The sequence below is a fragment of the Anas acuta genome, chromosome 7 (genome assembly GCF_963932015.1).
Source record: "Anas acuta chromosome 7, bAnaAcu1.1, whole genome shotgun sequence".
NCBI classification, from domain to species: domain Eukaryota; kingdom Metazoa; phylum Chordata; class Aves; order Anseriformes; family Anatidae; genus Anas; species Anas acuta.
The window spans coordinates 33,083,659-33,102,094 of record NC_088985.1 but is presented as its reverse complement, the minus strand read 5'-3'; the positions used below and the strand labels follow the sequence as shown (position 1 = coordinate 33,102,094).

The 18,436-nt window shown below is 39.5% G+C and overlaps 1 protein-coding gene and 1 pseudogene across 4 annotated transcripts in view; one reads left to right on the top strand and one right to left on the bottom strand.

The window, feature by feature from the left end:
- Positions 1 to 15,021, bottom strand: part of WDR11 (WD repeat domain 11) — a 43,709-nt gene extending 28,688 nt beyond the window's left edge. For 2 of the 4 annotated variants that reach the window (XM_068689011.1, XM_068689012.1), the window contains exons 1-8: positions 14,762 to 15,021; positions 13,660 to 13,771; positions 10,635 to 10,788; positions 6,551 to 6,724; positions 5,031 to 5,214; positions 2,788 to 2,953; positions 1,868 to 1,982; positions 1,283 to 1,478 (exon numbers count right to left, since the gene is read on the bottom strand). In XM_068689011.1, the coding sequence (XP_068545112.1) occupies positions 1,283 to 1,478; positions 1,868 to 1,982; positions 2,788 to 2,953; positions 5,031 to 5,214; positions 6,551 to 6,724; positions 10,635 to 10,788; positions 13,660 to 13,771; positions 14,762 to 14,847 (1,187 nt within the window). In that variant the 5' untranslated portion in view covers positions 14,848 to 15,021. The remainder of the gene's footprint in view (positions 1 to 1,282; positions 1,479 to 1,867; positions 1,983 to 2,787; positions 2,954 to 5,030; positions 5,215 to 6,550; positions 6,725 to 10,634; positions 10,789 to 13,659; positions 13,772 to 14,761) is intronic. The other 2 variants (XM_068689010.1, XM_068689008.1) reach the window with 2 other exon arrangements.
- Positions 15,022 to 16,619: 1,598 nt separating this feature from the next.
- On the top strand, positions 16,620 to 17,897 carry LOC137859109 (inositol 1,4,5-trisphosphate receptor-interacting protein-like 1; annotated as a pseudogene).
- Positions 17,898 to 18,436: the final 539 nt, after the last annotated feature.

Below are 18,436 nucleotides of genomic sequence, written 5' to 3'. Positions count from 1 at the left end.
CTATAACAGAAACATTACCTATGCTAATAGTCTTGTGAGATATCTACCTACCATGCATAATTTTTATATTTTTTTTTTTGAGTTATTTTCCCCAAGAGGTGTGATTGGGTTCCAGTAGAATCCATAGCTGAAAGGGATTCAAACAACCCCTGCAACCTCAATGAATTATATCCAGCTGGGCTGAGGACAGGCCCCCATGATAAGCAAAGACCAAAGACTACTGACTGCAGACAGCTGTACATAAAAATTCAGTTTAAGGTGAGAACAAAGCCTTTTCCTTCAAAATTCCAGTTTAACAGACTTTGACTTCAAATTTTAATTAAGACCATCAAACCCAGCAAAATCATGAGCTACTACAGGAAGACTCTTTAAAAACCCATTAAAGACTCCCTGCCAACTAGAAATATGGTTTACTTTTCAGTACAATCCAACCATATCCAGATTCTTCTGGGCTCAATGGTTCTTACAGTATTATTACATTTTTCCTCGTTATATAATCATGACAAAAATCAATGTTTTAGAAATGAGCTTAGGAATCCGAGAAGTAAAACTCAGCAACATATAGAACCTAAACAGCTCTATTGGCTATGCAGCACAAGGAATCCATCTAATAGCATTTGGGGAAACAGCAAGAATAAAAATGTTAAAACACTGAACAACAAAAGTATCTATGTTGAAAATCTGGTATTTGTAGCATTTAAAAGTATATTAAGAATTTTGTATTTTTTTTGTTTGTTAATGACAGTAAGTTACTTATATTACCCAATAGAATATTAAAGCTTAACTACAGCAAAATGGCTTCAATGCACTCAGTGTTCAAAGAAATATACTACTCCATACAGCATTTTTAGAGACTGTTCAAAATTTAAAACTCTAAAGACTTGGCATATAAAATTGTTCGTTGTTTACACAGACATATTCAAGACGCCTACTATGCACTCATAATGCTTTTTGTCAAATTCACACAAATCTAGGTAAAAACCTTCTTCCTGCTAAGAAAATAATCTTTCCAGACTAATTTCATAGTCCTTTCATGTGATTGAAAATGAGGGATTCATTTCTGAGGAAAATTATATAGTCTGCAGAAAGCCAAATGAGAAAATGTTCCCCCAAAATAATGTGATATTCATTCTTATCTTTTGTTTCCTTATTCCAAACACCTCTTCCCCTCATTCATACACATGTATAGCACATCACGCACAGAAGCACAATACCATTACTTTCAGAATATAATTAAGTGCCATTTGTAAATGTAACAGAAAAGAAAAATAAATCCCATTACCTGTTACGCAGATTTCTGCCAGAAATACTGGATTTTAATTCCCAGATCATTACCCTGCCATCACTGACAATGAGAGCTGCAGAATTCTCATTCACAGGGCAACACACCATACTGAACGGCCGAACTGTTTTTGTTACCCTAATTGCATCACACTGGCTTCTTAAATCGTAAGTCAGTTCCTGAACTGGGTCCGGATCTGTAACATCAATGTGACATAAATGACCAACAATTAAAACAGAAAACATGCAATGTGATCTTTCAGCAGAGTTTAGACTAGGTCAAAACAAATAATCTTGTACTTAAAACTTTCTTGTGCATTTAAGTGTTGCAGCAGTTCCTAATTAGAGTAATATTTAGTGATGAAAGGATTTTCAGGAGATATTTTATTTTCATTAGGTATCAGGGGAATCAAAAACAATTTTTGGTAGAACACAGTATAAATTTAACGTATTTACTTAAGAGAAAAAACATTGGAAAGGTTGCAATTAACCATCCAGTGCAAGGCATGATGGTTGACACTGATGCTGAAGTATTAACTAAAATGCCTCAAAGTTAATTTCTGGCCATTACTGGCACAAAACTTACCTGGCTCTTCATTAGGAGTTCCAGTTATACTGCAGTTAGGTCTGCGAACTCTTAAAGTTATACAACCATTTTCATGTAGGCAAAATAGCCCATCACGCTGAAAACACGGAATTACCTAGGCAGACACATACCATATTATGTTATCAATATTTTATTCTTTGCTAAATATGCTTGTAATTTAATAATATTCATGATGTATTCAAGACAATCACAAAAAATTTACCATTAAAGCAACACTTAAATGAATTTCTATAGCTACTAAAGCAAAGTCAAGAATCAATGACAGGAAAAGAAAAAAAAAACAACAACAAAACAACAAGAAAAGCCAAGAGCTGCATATCATCTATTTTTATGATTGAGTAATTATTACATTTTTTAACTCATTATTAAGGACTACTTTTCAAATCTTAATCAAAGTGTAAAAATATATATAGCTTATGAAGGAAAAAAGCATGGCTCTTAAAAATCTTGGAAACGATACTACTCAAATCCCACCTAAGACATAATCATATATGGAAATCAAAGAATTTAATGAGGTTGTCAAAACAGTTTTTTTTTTTGTTTTTTTTTTTTGTTGTTAAATGAGCCAAAATACCTTTATTATCAGGTAACTGAAATTAAACTAGTGAATCAGCTCACAAAGTCCCTAGCTTAAATAGCTTAACCAGAAGAAAATGAAATGTCCTTTCTCCACAGCACTATTTTCACACTGGTAACTTCTGTAACACCACGAAATGAAGTGGGTTTGCAGCAGACTTCAGAAAACTAAATTAAACAGTGCTTGGTTCAGAGGACATTTCTCCTGCTAACTTCTTTGCATCTTCTAGTATTCATCACAATACAACTACCCATGAGTCATGTACTAGTAAATGATCATAATAAACCATTACGATGACAGACACCTATCAAATTTTCATTACCTGTAGGAAAGGCACACCCGTTCTTTCAATGGCAATCACACCCACTGTCTGATTCACTTCCAAGTCAAGGATCAGAATTTCTCTGGGATACAGTAATAGCATGTAGTTTCTTTTGGAAGGCAAGTATGACAACTGAAGGCAGTCATTGAGTGTTACAGATTCAGCACTGCAAAATGTCAAAAAATAAATTGTAAGTGGTCCAGAAAAGAACAACTTTAATTAAGTTCAGTATCAACAAATATTTGAAGTTCAAAATAAAATTAACAGTGCAAATGCTTTTCTTTCTAGCATTCCCCATTTTGATCACTGGGAAACTATAGATTTCTATTTAATTAGTTCAGCTATGAACAGCATCACCAACCTTCAAAAGACACACTGTTGCCTTTTATCCAAATAAGATTATAGAGTAATTTTTAAAATAATGGGTGAGTCAAATTGTACAAGTATAGTTCTTGCACAACGCAAAGAGAAAGCAATTCAATTATGAAATGTGCTAGCTGCCATGACATTCACTGGTAATCATGGAAGTTACCTTTAACAATACTGCTTCCTTCAAATTTGTATTATGTGTATTACTTTATTTTGAAATGAACTGAACTAGCGTATCAAAAACACCAATTTTCAAACTCAGAGAAAGCAGAGAACAGGAATATTCATTGTTTTGCTGATCAATAGGTGACAGGTTGCAACATAAAGGGGTTCATTAGGTATGTCTAATACAATGAACTGTATGTAAAACACATTGAAGAAAATCATTTTCATGATTTTCATGATCAATCATCTTCTGTGTTCAGTTCAGAAACTCTCTTAACTGATTTAATGTATCATCCCTTTCACGGGGTTTTGTTTGTCTGTTTTTAATCTCACTCTGCCATACACTAAATCCCTCTTACATGGTTCTTGCTTCTCATTCGTTTCCCTAGGACTATGAATCACCTTCTGTTTGTAATCACTTTTCTGACAATTTCCTGCACCTCTTTCCTCAAAGTTTCCCTAAATTAATATAAAACCAGATAAATCACTGCTGCTACAATTTTTCTTCATTTTTTTCCCATTCTAGTATTTTGTGGTGTTCTAGAGAGAAAGGAATAGATAAAAGAAATGACTATCATACCCTTGGCAATATTAATATACAGCTTAAAATACAATTGGATGAATACAAAAAACAGTATCTTTGTTGATATGCTATTATCACAGAGCATACAAAAGGTTGCAGCAGCGTATGTACTGTCCCAGTATTTGAAAATCAGGTGCCTGATGTACTACATCAGATAGAGCATCACAGAACACAAAGTGACAAGATCACAATCTTTAAGCTAACATAAAAATCTTAATTTCTTATATAATTACCAAATAACATATCTTTAAGTCTCCTTCTCAGTTTGCAATACAAACAGCTTATTAAAACAGAATATAAATTTCAAACCTGCACTAAAATCTCATGTCAAGTGCTAACTGACAATGTACTCTAATTAGTCGGTTCTAGTCACTACTACTACAAAAATTAAAAGTGCAAATGAAAGGGAAGTGTAAAAATGAAAGGAAAAACTAATTGTACCACAAAAAAAAAAAAAAGGCCAAGAAGTTCTTAAAAAAATAAATCTTAAAAAGCAACATCTTTGGTTTTAAAAGGTCATAAAACACGTAAATATATGTACAAAATCTAATTTTATTTATACACTTAACTTAAAAAATGCCTGTTATGGCACTATTACAAACTACTTTGGGATAACAGCTCCTCACAAGTATTAGTACTTGAAGAAATTATATTTTAATATCTCCTTTCTCATTCCACAATTAAAATGAATTACATTATCCTATTTTCATCTTTTACCCATCCCTCCCCCAAGAAAGATGTTTCTGAACACCTGCATGAAAATATAATATAACACAGAGCACAGTTATGTTTTAAAAAGCAAGCTGCAACTAAAATGAGGAACTGTTTTTTGAAAGGGCACATCCATTGAATCAAACTAAGGTGCATCAACTAAGAAACAAAGGTTAAAGCATGCAACTACTAGAAGCCAAAGAGACTGTCCTCACAATTTACAATGTTCTTAAATTCAGAGCCATAAAGACAAAGAATAGAAATTACTATTCTCAGTCTGTCTATTCCTTAAATAAACTTTTTTATTTAAAAAAATATTATCTTACAATATTTAATATAATAATAACCTAATAATATCTATTCAATACATAGGTATTAAAAAAACATTACCTCAGAAGAAATATTTGCAACCTACCTTGGTTTTTCATTACTGATTAAGATTTTCACTTTATCAAGGGCTTTTTTGGCCCCTGTAGTAGCAGCCAACTTGTGAGAAGGACTGGAATGGGGACTAGAAATGTAAACCTTCTTCCCTGAGCTGGCAGGAGCTTTCGAAGGAGAGAAGTCGGAGATGAACACTATTCCTTCACTTGTGAGCACTGTACCAAGAAAAACAAATTTTACAAAATAAAATCTGCAATTTTTTGATGCATTTTATTTTAACGAAATTTTGGTGAGAAGAAATCATAATAGCATTATTAATACATTAATATATTAAGACAGAAAATTCTATCTTACAGGAACCCTCTACTGAAAGAGCAGAAGATGGTCAACTACTATTAATGAAAATCGGCACAATTATTTCAAAATTAAATCTGTATTAAAAATATTAATAATAAAAAAGGGAGGTTATCCGTAGAAACATCTGGGTTGCCCCTTCATATTTGTACAGTATAGTTAGTCTGTCATAAACTATTTTTCAGGAAGCTTCATAATGTAAATAGCGGAGCTGCCCACATTGGCTATAAAACCACTTTCTGTTCTCATGAAGTGCATTGCTCAAAGAATTGTTAGCACATCATTTATGTGGCAGCATAAAGACCCAGCTGAGCTTTAAAGATATAGCTAAGATTTTATTACAAGTTTATACCGAAAAGCTCTCTGTCTAGGTTGAATGGTATAGCAAATAATAACAATAATAAAACCTACAAAGACTGGAAACTGCAACTTGTCTTCTGCAGATCAAGAGTGATAAAGATAAGTGAAAAAACAATGACACATTTATCTTAGTTTCTTTCTGCTAAAATGTGAATGTGTGCATCTCACCCCCCTCAACATTTGGATTTTCGGAAATTGATGGTCACATTCTTCCTTCAACAAAAACCTTTCTGTTGAAGATGCCATATATCTGGGTCCATTCTCATCTCATTGGATTCACTCTCAGTATCCAATTATTTTATAGTGTTTTATGTCAGCTTAACATAGTTCTCTGTATCCAGCTTCTCCCAGCTCCTGTCTCCATGTTTTCCATCTTCTTTATGAAGTCACAAACATATATTTTCAGATCTTTAAGTTGTATTCTCTATTCATGGGCACTTTTCCCCTCCTCACCCCAATGACATAATTTTTCAGACAAATTCTATACTGGCTGAAGACTCCTGTCTTTGTTTTGAAATTTCTAACTGGCATTAATAACATAAATCTCACTAATCGATTACTTTAATGTCACAACCTCTAGTTTAAGATTTAAGTCTAAGGTTTCTCCTGGTCACATATATGCAGGTCACACCTGCAAACTCCCTGGCTGTGTTTCTTAGAGCATACCTTTTTTTCCTTCCATTATAGCTCCTCTCCAACTTTCATGGTACTATAACACAACTATCTGTGATTCTTGATACCATCATACAGAATTTTTGGTTTTTTTTTTGCTAGTTCCAACTAACCAATGGTAAACTAAAACTGTCCTTTCTTACTATTTTGTACATAAATACTTACAAGCTAGGTGTGATGGATCAAAGGGGTCAAATGAAAAAGACAGGATATTTTCTGCATAACTTTTCTTCCAAAGTTTGGTGCCTGTGTCTGCATTCCACAGGACAATATAGTTAGGTGGATGAACTGCGAGCAGTAAATCTCTAGAAGCATCTTGATTCCACAACCACTGCATGTCTGTCAAAAGAAAGAAGAAAAATTGAACATTGAAATATATTTTCACAAATAGTTCTATTTTGAAACCATTCTTCTGTAACACTTCGTCTTTAAAGAAATGATTAGCAACTTGTTAGTAACAAGGTACTTCTGTTTCACAATTCTAAAAAATAAATTCATTTAAAGGTCTCAATTTATACTTTTAACAAGCAGCAATGCACTGGGTTGTACATGTCCACACACAAGCACAGCACCCACAACCTATCTGAAGGTTGTCAGTTGTTTTCAGCCAGCAAATTCCTACCTGAAAAAAACATGCTGTATTGCACAGAACCACATCAGTCACAATGAAAAGAATCATACACCATCCCAACTTAACAGATGGGTGGTTTCAGTATGTGACCTGGAAATTAATGTTTTCTCCACTTCAAATACTTCTTAGCAAGAGTCTTGAGTTCAGGTGTAAAATGACTCTAATACACAATCAAAAATAGAAATACAACCTCAAACGCTAGGGTCAGTCTGAAGAGGCATGGTTGCCAATCATCAAAACTCAGCATCATCTAAACATTTAAGCTAAATGAGCATAAAACCCTATGCTTTCTAACTTAGATATATCAGCCAGAAGAATCAGAGGTGACTACACTGGTAAAGCTGTACTGGAACAATTAAGGCCCTTTGCATTTGGAGATGGGTTGGGTCTGTTACCCCAAAAGTAGTGATTTACCTAATAACTTTTATACCTATTTTGTTGGTGTGTGTGTGCGTGTGTGTGTGTGTGTGTGTGTAATAATATCTATTGTTTAATTAATCATCTTGGTCAATACACTGATCATCTTGGTAAATTTATTTTCATCAAGCAAAAATAAGGTGGAAAAATAAGGTGGGAAAAGCAACTGTCTATTAAACTAAAATGAAGGCCATAACGAAGTCTTAATTTTTGGTAAATTTATAAATCTCTAAAAAAAAAAAAAAAAAGAAATCAAACTTGAATAAGATGAAAAGTAAACAAGAACTACCAGAACTACAGAAGCTACCTGTGTTACTTGAAAGGACCTGTGTTGGAGCCACATACATGCTACACAGGCCAGACAGGCAATGAAGTGTCCCCCCGAGTCCAGCTCTTACCACAGCACGGCCTCAACAAGTCACAGTGTCTCTACAGCATATCCATACATATTAAGATGTTGGAAAAAAAAATTCTTCCTAAGTCATTCTTCTGTTTTAACAATTCACCTTTTTTTGAGAGTTGGTAAGTGTTTCTCAATGGGTCTCAGAAGGAAAATTAACAAATAAAAATAAAAATAAAACCATTTGTGTCCTGATCAGTTACACTACAAGTAAACAAATGGTTAACTGCTTCCCAGGTGAATGTAGACTCTGGATCAAATAAAGACAAGTGCCTTACACTGAAGCACTGATTTTCTTTTTATTGAAACAGTGAAGCTCCAGCTGTTATCCTGCCACGTTCTTGCAGATAATACAGAGAGCACCAGAAGATCACCTTGGTGCTTGATCTCTATTTGCACATTTTCTACACGCCTGTGAAAAAAATATAGCCAGAGGCTTCAGAAGCAGATGGAAAGCAAAAGAAACTGCTTTTGTTAAAAGCTATTGCTAAATTAAACCAGGGACTGATGAAAGAACAGAACTTTAATTCCACTGCATATTACTTTGTTACCCAATAGAACAGCAGACTGAAAAGCCTTCACTGGGCCTGCAAACCTGGAATAACCTTCAAATGGCATGGTCAAAACTACACCAAACATTCAGAGAATTGGTGTCACTGATAAATAAAATGCAAGTTATAACACAAAAAAAGAAGAAATAAACAGAAAAAAAAATATCTTCAATGGAAAGAATAAACATTCATTGTCTCACTACCAGACTTACAGGACACTGCAATACTGTACGTACTTTCACAGGCTTCACAGAAACAGAAGTATAACAAAAAACAAACTAAGTGGGTTTTCCAGTAGTAGAAATCAAGACAAAACGCATGTGTGACACAAGCATCATCGCAAGTTTTAAAATAAATTATTTATAGGAATTCATTGTGGTAGTCTCTTTAGAAACAAAGCATTCTAAATTTTACTTCAGAAATAACATGGAAATATATTGCTAATGTGGGCAGCAGTGGCAATAAACGGAAATCTAGAACATGCAGCAGAGCGCACAGATGCTGCTGTACTCGTAGACTTATCCCTTCCAGCTAAACAAAGAGCTCACCTGGTGCTGGAAGCAGTCTCCTCACATCAGTGGCTTAGGTAACAAGAGTGGTCCAGCCACAGCAGTGTGGCTTTCTAACTCAAACTAGCTCTTGGACAGCTCGGAGTGGTTCCAGTACACAGAAAAGTGACAACACCAAGTAATTAGAACCAAACAGTTTTAATGCAGTAGTATCCTCAACTACAGCTGCACTCATTAAAGCAGCAGTAAAGACAATAATGGATGTGTGATGTAAGCAGGAATTAAACCTAGATAGTTGGATGCCCTGCTGTGAGTTTTAACCACTACTTCAACTTCTTCACTGGTGAAGTGCAAGACATTAACTAATGAAAGGGAGCATCTGATGGATGGCACCTTACTAATAAACAAACACCAAAAGACAAAGAAAAAAAGACAATTACTTTTCCCTATCTTCTTAATTGTGTTATACCTGGCCAGTGGCTACATTTTCCGTTCTCTATCCTTCATCAGCCCAACTAAGACAGCATCGATCTCAATACCAGGCTTCTAGATATTTCTACATGTAGCACAGGCAAGCATAGATCTTCTATAGCTTACAACATGAAATATATATATAGTTCCTTCTCCTTTTCTTCTGATTTCTTTTTGGTTTCGATTCATTTGTTTTGTTTACTTCCTGTAGAGATTTGTAAAATGTATGCATTTAAAAAATATGTACATCCTGGGCACAAATACACCGAGAATCCCTGAATGAGATCATGATCTTTTTTCATGGAAACAAGATGAAGAATCTTCAAACATCCAGCTGCACAGATTTGTTCAGGCAGAATTTACTGCCTATTTTTCAGACTTTCCGATCAGCACTGGGCTACCATCCGCAGAACAGAATAAAAAGCAGCAAGTATCACCACTGAATTGTCTTCTCAAACGAACACAAAACACAGTTATTTATACTCTCTCAAAATTTCCTCTTTCTCAACTGTTCAATTGCGTTAATCCTTCCCATTTACTGGGACTATTTGACTGCAGCTGAAACCTAGTTCAAGTCTGTCATACTCACTGTCAAAACTTCATACAACTAACTCGAACTATGCATGAAACCTACCTTGTTTAAAACTCATCTACTCTAAAATTCGCACAATATATTGTTCTTTCTCCATTTTACTTTTCATGTTGTAAAATTGCTATCTGCGCATGTAAAAGCTGCCCTGATCCTACAAATCAGAAAACTGTACACATGCACAAAAAAGAAACCCTTCTGATTTATGTTGTCATGCTCATATACTTAATCAGTAGTAATGAACATAATTGTCAAAGTATATTTGCACAATTGTAACTTTTACTTACAACAAAATACTACAGCACAACAGATGGCACTAATATTCAGCCACAATGCAAGCTGCATTACATTCCCAACTCAAAAATAGGAAGATATACTTGACACCATAAACATTATTACTCCAGTCAATGGTACTAATAAAAAGAGACCATAAGTTTTCATCAGATCTTAAAAAAACATTGCTGTATGGATTAAATCTCACAGCATTTCTCTGGGAGACATTTACAAAGAACAAACGTTCTTACATATACAAAAAAAGTGAGTAGACAAGCACACAGGCTTGTAATACTGACCGTAAAATTCTACGTCAGAACTGAGCACAGTTTACAAGCCCTTGGTGATTGACTTCTACATGATGCTCCATAAAGGAACTTCCATTCAAACGTCATGCATCATCATTACCTTGAATTGGTTTTGCATGTTCCTGTATTTCACAACGCGCTGTTCCTGTTGCCACATCCCATACAATTATTTTTCCAGTAGCATCAGCAGAAGCTAAACGTAAAGAATATGGAGAGCCAATATTGTGATGGTAATTTTCTTTAGCCCATTTAACCTGAAGATACAGATGAAAAGTAGTCAAGAGACGAAGCATATATAACAAAGATCATACAAAATATTTTTCAGATGGATAAACAAATAATTAATTCATCAAAAAAGGGTAACAACAGTTAATAACATCTGTGTAAACATGTATCAGTCGTGCAAATTTAAGATATCTTACAACTGTGATGCATGTCAGCATGGATGGTATTTTCAAATTTACATAAATCAGTATTCCTTGTTCCTGAATATAAACTACAACAATCCATATATACGGACTACAAATATTAGAAGTCTACTCAAATATTTAGAAGAAACTGCATCTGCTATCTTCTTTACCCTATTCAGGATGTCACCAAAACAGATTTTCATATACCACTTTCTGGTTTGGGATTGCCAACTGCACTGGCTTGCAAGAAGATGGCAATACATATGTAAATGATGTAGCCTGAAATTTGAAACATTCCATCTACAAGTCTCCAGAGAATGTAATAGATAATACTGGATCCTTCCCTACATATTCAATACAGAATTGTTTTGCTACCCACTTTAAAGGCCAAGTTCTATCCCTAAGGGAGAATGAAGACACTAACAGAATAATAAACCTTAATATTAAGGTAATGAGAATTTATATACTACAGAAATGATGTTGCAGCTAGACAGCTGGAACATCAAAGTACCTGACAGAGTAAGTGGTAGGGCAAACACAACTGTTTGCACAGATATTGAAATCATGATACTTTAAAAAAAATATGATTATAATTAGGTGCCACTAACTTTACAACATGAGTTAGATTTATAACCGCATTCAGGCCACTGTAGCCACCTTTGTGCTATCCCTGTCAGAGGTTTTACCAGTATGCATCCCAAAAGCTTGGCTGAATAAATTAAACAACCTTTACACCTGCACAGTAAGCAATCTTCAACGAGTTCTGGCTAACAACCCAAAGCACGTTTCTACTGGAATAACAGAATAATTCTTGGGAGAGTCTCCTCTACCTGCAGATTTCAGTTTTGTAACTCCTGCTTCCCTGTTGCTCAAACTAAAATTATCCTTGAGGGCGCCTGCATGTAGCTATGTACTATTAAAATTACACAGCTGTTGAAATCTACACAGCTATTTCTTCCTCAGTTAAATATATGTTTCTCTGAAGCAAGTGCCAATTTTGGAAAACATCAGTTCCCAAGGGCAGATCTGTCACCAGGTTATGAACAATGAAAAGAAGGCCTTTACACCAGCAGTCTTAAACAGAGCTCCTACTGTTCTCTAGCACCATGAGCCCTCTTTTCGCATTGCAGTCACTCTGCTCCAACAAAGTCCCCACACACGACCTGCTCTTTTGCTAAAAGAAATCATTTTGCCTCTCTACCCTGACTTCAAAATGTAGCAGTATTGGTCAGAAACAGGGATCACAGGCAATTTTTATTTTTTTCAGAAATTATCTCACCTAATTTACAGCCTTATTAACCCTGTTTACTAATTCAGCAAAACAGACATAAATGTAGATTTCAGTACTTTTTTTTTTTTTTTTTTTTTGGTGACAGACCAAACAATTCTTCATATAATTACATTTTCTTTTGTAAAAACACCCTTTCCAGTACTCTTTGTACAGGTACAAAAGCAGTCAGGTATAATCCACTGTGTACAAATTTATCAGCCTCCCAAAAAGCCAGGACTACCATAATGACGGCTAACGTGAAGCATTTTCCAGCGGAGCCATTACCTATTCCAGACACAGTTGTAACACAAAAATGGCAGGAAGTCTATAAAGAATATTAGCCAAACAAACTGCAGAAAATGACATAACTGCTTTTTTTTTTTTTTTTTTCTTCTTTTTGTTACAGAAAGTGGCATGTTTTGAAATTTTTCAAAACTCAAGCACAGGTTTCAGTGGAGAAGACCCCCTGTAGACTATGTTTGCTGGCATGAATCTCTACTAGAAAGAGTTCAACAGCCAAACAGACACAGCAGATCTTTTACACTTCCCCTCCAGCCTATACATGCTTTTAGCATTCATAAATTCATAACAACAACAACAAAAAAATAGAGGCAGTTAGGGTTCAAAGAAAGTTTTTCAGAAATGTACATAAAGGAATCTACAACAATTATGACCTCACAATAATTCCTACTTCTTAAAGTGGAACAGAATTGTTCTCCATTCTTTCTCCTCACAAGAAGTCATTTTCTTACAGTCTATTTCTGTTAACAAACCACCAGAGAGTAGATTTGAAAAATTATCTTATACATTATACGGAAACTATTTGGACTTCAACACTTGGTTTCCTATTGAAATAGCATTACTGCTCAAAACTAGTGAATGCATCTAAGTATGCGAAAATGCTAGCATTAAGTGGCTCAAGAAGTATTTTGTTACAACTTGTTATCTAAGCTAAATGCAGATTTTAAAACGTAATAATCATTATAGCTGCTGCCTCCATACCACTTACTTATATATATATTTTACATGATTACAGACATTGGAGTTGATGTCTTGTTCATTTTAAAGGCTAGCCTGAAGACAAACAAGGTTAAGGGTACGCCTGCCAAAACACATGCCAGAAGGCACGGCAGGTATTGATTTACTGAGTGCCGTGTGTTCTGTGATTGTTGCTAACTACACAACTTTGCTTTGTGATAACAGAAAAATAACCCCTCCTTCCTAAGATTCAAATATATTTTTATATATCTGAAAGTGTAACATTGACCTCAGCCCAAATTTTAGCATGTGTGGTTTGATTTCACCATAAAAGAGGGATCATGTTAAATATGGGTACTTTACAACAGAGTTTACATGAAAATTGAGTGCAATATGAGTATTGAAAACCATTTAGAAAAATAACATACATAGCAGAGTCACGTAATGCACCTTAAAACATGTCTCACCTTGACAACATTTGCTTTGTGCCTTTCCAAAACCTGTAAAGTCTGGGCAGTATTGGCATCAACTACCAGCACAAGGGAATGGCATCCATACGCAATCAAACCTTGCCAGCCCCTAGAAAAGCACATACCATCATCAAACAAGCAAAAAAGAACAGAAAGTAGTTCACATTAAGAGTGAGGTAGAGGTTTTGTTTGGTTGGTTGGTGTTTTTCTGGTAAGTTGAATGTATGCTACCAGACATGAACATCAAACACTAAAAACTACTTAATAACATAAAATTCAGCAGCATTATAAAATGTGATTGCAGCACTGTCTGCTGAACTGTGTGTTGATGATTCCCTATGGAAACCACGAAGCACGTTTGTGTCCATCTATAAAAATCCTCTTCTGTAAATTTGAAACATCATACTGGAATACATGCACAGCATTCCCAAATGTTATATGTAAGGAGCATATTTGCTTTTATATAAATGCATGGGGCTGAGGAAGCACGTGAAGAACTACAGGAATCGTTAAAGTCTTTGATGCAGTCTGACTTGAGGAAGGATTAATGTGGCCTCTGACAATAATTGCATGGATATGGTGAGAACAGTGAGCAAGCAAATACGGTCAAAGGATATTAAGTTTCTAAAAACTTCCAAGAACTTCAGTGCTCACTGCTTTGCAAGCTGCCAAATGCACAGGTCACGCTTTTCCAAACTGACTGGATTCAGGCCAATTCATTTGAAGCTGTCCCCGTGGGATTCAGCAGCACTGGGTCACTGCTTCCTAGCACAGCTGGGCGAACTTCTCGCTCCGAGCCACGCATGCAAACACCGAGGCACGGATGGCCTTTGCACCTCAAGCCCCAAACCACCCCAGAAACAGCAGCAGCCACCAGCTCCCCATGGGCTGTTGCAGCACCAAGAGCTCCACCCACAAAAGGGCATTGCCTGGAGGGCTTGGCACACACCCACCCTCCCTCTCAGGGCTGTGGCATTGCTCTCCCCGACACCCACAAACCAACACCTTCTCCTCGAGCAATTCGGGGTGGAAGAGGAGGGGACCTGGCAGCCACCCCTCGTCACCCGTCCCCCCCCCACCGTATCCCGGCGCCCCCTACCAGTCCGCCGCGCCCCTGTTGGGCGCGCTGAGGGCTCCCGTCAGGGTCCTCGCCGCCAGCTTGATGTTGACAGTGAAGGGCTGCATGGCGACCCGCGGAGCCCCACAGCGCCGCGGCCCTGCCCGGCCCCGCTCGCAGGAAGCGCCGCAGCCGCCGCCGGTCCGTCCCGCCCGGCTCCGCCGCCACCCTGCGGCTGCCGAACGGCCGTTCCGGGGCTGCCGCTGTGCGGCCGGCGGGTCTCAGTCTTCAGCAGAAATCCCGAACCTGTCCCTGACCCCGAGCAGGAGGCTTTGCTCGGGGTAAAATCTTCCTCGTTCCTCACAGCCAGCCGCAAAGGCCCTCCCGGGGGAGCCCTCGGCAGTGCTTGGGGGATGAGGGTCGGCCTCTCAAACTTTCAGTCATACCGGTGCCTTAAAAGTTCGCAGACGTTCTCTAAGACTCAGAATCACAGGATTTCTAGGTTGGAAGAGACCTCAAGATCATCGAGTCCAACCTCTGACCTAACATTAACAGTCCCCACTAAACCATATCCCTAAGCTCTACATCTAAACGTCTGTTAAAGACTTCCAGGGATGGTGACTCCACCACCTCCCTGGGCAGCCTGTTCCAATGCCTCACAACCCTCTCAGTAAAGAAGATCTTCCTAATATCCAACCTAAAACTCCCCTGGCGCAACTTAAGCCCATTCCCTCTCGTCCTGTCACCAGACACATGGGAGAACAGGCCAAAACCCCACCTCGCTACAGCCTCCTTTGATGTACTTATAAAGAGCGATAAGGTCGCCCCTGAGCCTCCTTTTCTCCAGGCTGAACAAGCCCAGCTCCCTCAGCCACTCCTCGTAGGACTTGTTCTCCAGGCCCCTCACCAGCTTGGTCGCCCTTCTCTGGACTCGCTCGAGCACCTCCATGTCCTTCTTGTAGCGAGGGGCCAAAAACTGAACACTGTGCTCAAGGTGTGGCTTCACCAAAGCTGAGTAGAGGGGGACAATCTCTTCCTTAGCCCTGCTGGCCACACTGCTTCTGATACCTTGTGTTCCCTATTCACGGGACCTCCTGCAATTATTTTTTGGTAGTCTCAGGAATCTGGAGAGGTCTCAATTGACTAGAAGCTGGCAAATGTGCCAGTTTCCTAGGAGGGCAAGAACGAAGACCCTGGCAACTCCAGGCCTGTCAGTCTCACCTCAGTGCCAGGTCAAATTATGGAGAACATTCTCCTGGGAGTTATCTGGTGCACAGCTGGGGGACAGTGCAGTCATAGGTCCCAACCAACATGGGTTCAGGAGGGGTGGGTCCTGTTTAGGACATTCATTTACATTCATTTCCAGGTCACATACTGAAACCACCCATCTGTTAAGTTGGGATGCTGTATGATTCTCTTCATTGTGACTGATGTGGTTCTGTGCAATACAGCATGTTTTTTTCAGGTAGGAATTTGCTGGCTGAAAACAACTGACAGCCTTCAGATAGGTTGTGGGTGCTGTGCTTGTGTGTGGACATGTACAACCCAGTGCATTGCTGCTTGTTAAAAGTATAAATTGAGACTATAAAATGAATTTATTTTGTAGAATTGTGAAATAGAAGTACCTTGTTACTAACAAGTTGCTAATCATTTCTTTAAAGACGAAGTGTTACAGAAGAATGGTTTCAAAATAGAACTATTTGTGAAAATTTATTTCAGTGTTCAATTTTTCTTCTTTCTTTTGACAGACATGCAGTGGTTGTGGAATCAAGATGCTTCTAGAGATTTACTGCTCGCAGTTCATCCACCTAACTATATTGTACTGTGCGTATTAGATTGTACCGGGGGGCTGTGGCGCAGGTGCCAGCACAGAGGACTTGTTACAATGCGGGGACTGCTTTTAAGGCAGCCGCAGGCAGCACTGCTTCACTTTGTCCTGAGCCACTGGCGAGGTGAATGAAGCAGTGGGGGGAAGGCTGGGCTGGGCCAGGGCCCCACTCTCCTACACAACCCCGGGGGTCTGCGGCTCCTGCCCTGGCTCCCTCGGCTGCCAGCCAGCTCCCACCCAGCCCCACTGACCCCCTTCTCTCTCAACTCTTGCAAACCATGGTTTCAGAACTCTTCCTCGCGTTCGCATTCCTGGGCTTAATTCAGAACACACCAAAAGTTGGCGATGAACTGGATGCGGCTACAACCGCGCGCATGCAGCAGCGTGCAGAGGAGCTGCAGGCTCGCATGATGCAGCTGCTGCTGGAAATCGAGCAGAGGGAGCAGGAGCACGTCTGGGCGCGTGTGGGAACCCTGCTCCTGTCGCTGCTGCAGCACTGACAGTTCTGGGTTGTGACCGGAGAGATTGTCCTGTTCTTTGTGCTCTGCCGCATGCTCATGAAGTTCTGCCGTGAGCTGCGCAGCGGAACCAAGAAAGGCGTCTCCAGAAGTAAGGAAGACGACTCCTCCGAGGAAGACCCTGACGACATTCTGGATGCCCACAGCTTTCTCTACGAGTCCCTACAGTGGCCGGTGAGGAGCCTGGAACAAACGTGCGTGGTCGTGGAGGAACTGGTGGACAACCTGCTCGCCGCCTGCCAGGGCCTCCACAGGAACAAGTTCATGCCACAGCTGCAGCCAGCCATTGCAGTGGGCAGCACCTCCGGTCCCACTGAGTGTGACACCATCCACCGCCTGCTCGTGCCCCTGAACCCACCGCCCGGGCACGCCTTCCACCTGGAGCTGGGCACCGAAGGGGAGAGGCTGGCCAGGAACTCCTGCCTCCGCGTGGAGCTGCACTGCCTGTGCACACGGGAGCGGATGCTGGGCGACGTGCTGTGCTTCCTTCACCGTCCTCAGCACGTGCTGAAGAAACAGGACCCGAGCCTCCTGGACACCCTCTGCTGCGGCTCCTACTTGGATGTGCGGAAGACGGCAAAGTGGTTCCAGGAGCTGGTGGCAGAAGCCTGGGAGGCTGTGCCTCAGTCAGCCCGGCTGAAGCTCACAATGCTGCCCTCCACCCGCTTCTGCAAGTTCAATCTTACCAAAGGCTCCAACAAAAGCCTCTCCATTGAGCTCATGCTTGGGGTGAAGCAGGACGACTCGGACACCTACCTGACCTTCGAGTAGTCAGAGGCCAGCGTTCCCAGCAGCACGAGGTGGCCTCAGAGCTGCGCTGTGCCAGAGACGCTCTTCTTCAGGAAACACCTCGGCATGCTCGGCACACCTTCCACCTCTGACATCTGCAGCTCTGTGTCTGTATGCTGCTAGGCACCAACTTTGCCACCCGTGCCTCGATGACCGCTGTCACCCACCTCCCGACCTGACCACCATCCTCGTGGCAAGCACGCACAGGAGGGATTTCACCAGCGATGATTTTGGTGGCTGTGAAGCTGAAGGAGTGACACCCTGCTTGCCACATGCCCCATGCCCCAGAGCTGAGCACACTGCTCATGGAGACGATGCTGCTCAGCTGGGAATTGCTCCTTCTTGTCCTCTCTGCAGTAAAACCACCTCTGGGGGAGGCACACCCCGTGCAGCTGAAGACACCGCTGCAGGGAAGCTTGAAGCAGAGACTGCTCTTTCCACCTGGACAGTGACCATCTGGGCTCCTGGGGAGTGTCCACTCACTCCAAGAGCTCTGAGCTCTGCAAAAATTGCAATATATATTGCAAGTGTTATTATATTGTTTATATATTATTATTTATTGTAATATATCTTGTTTATTTG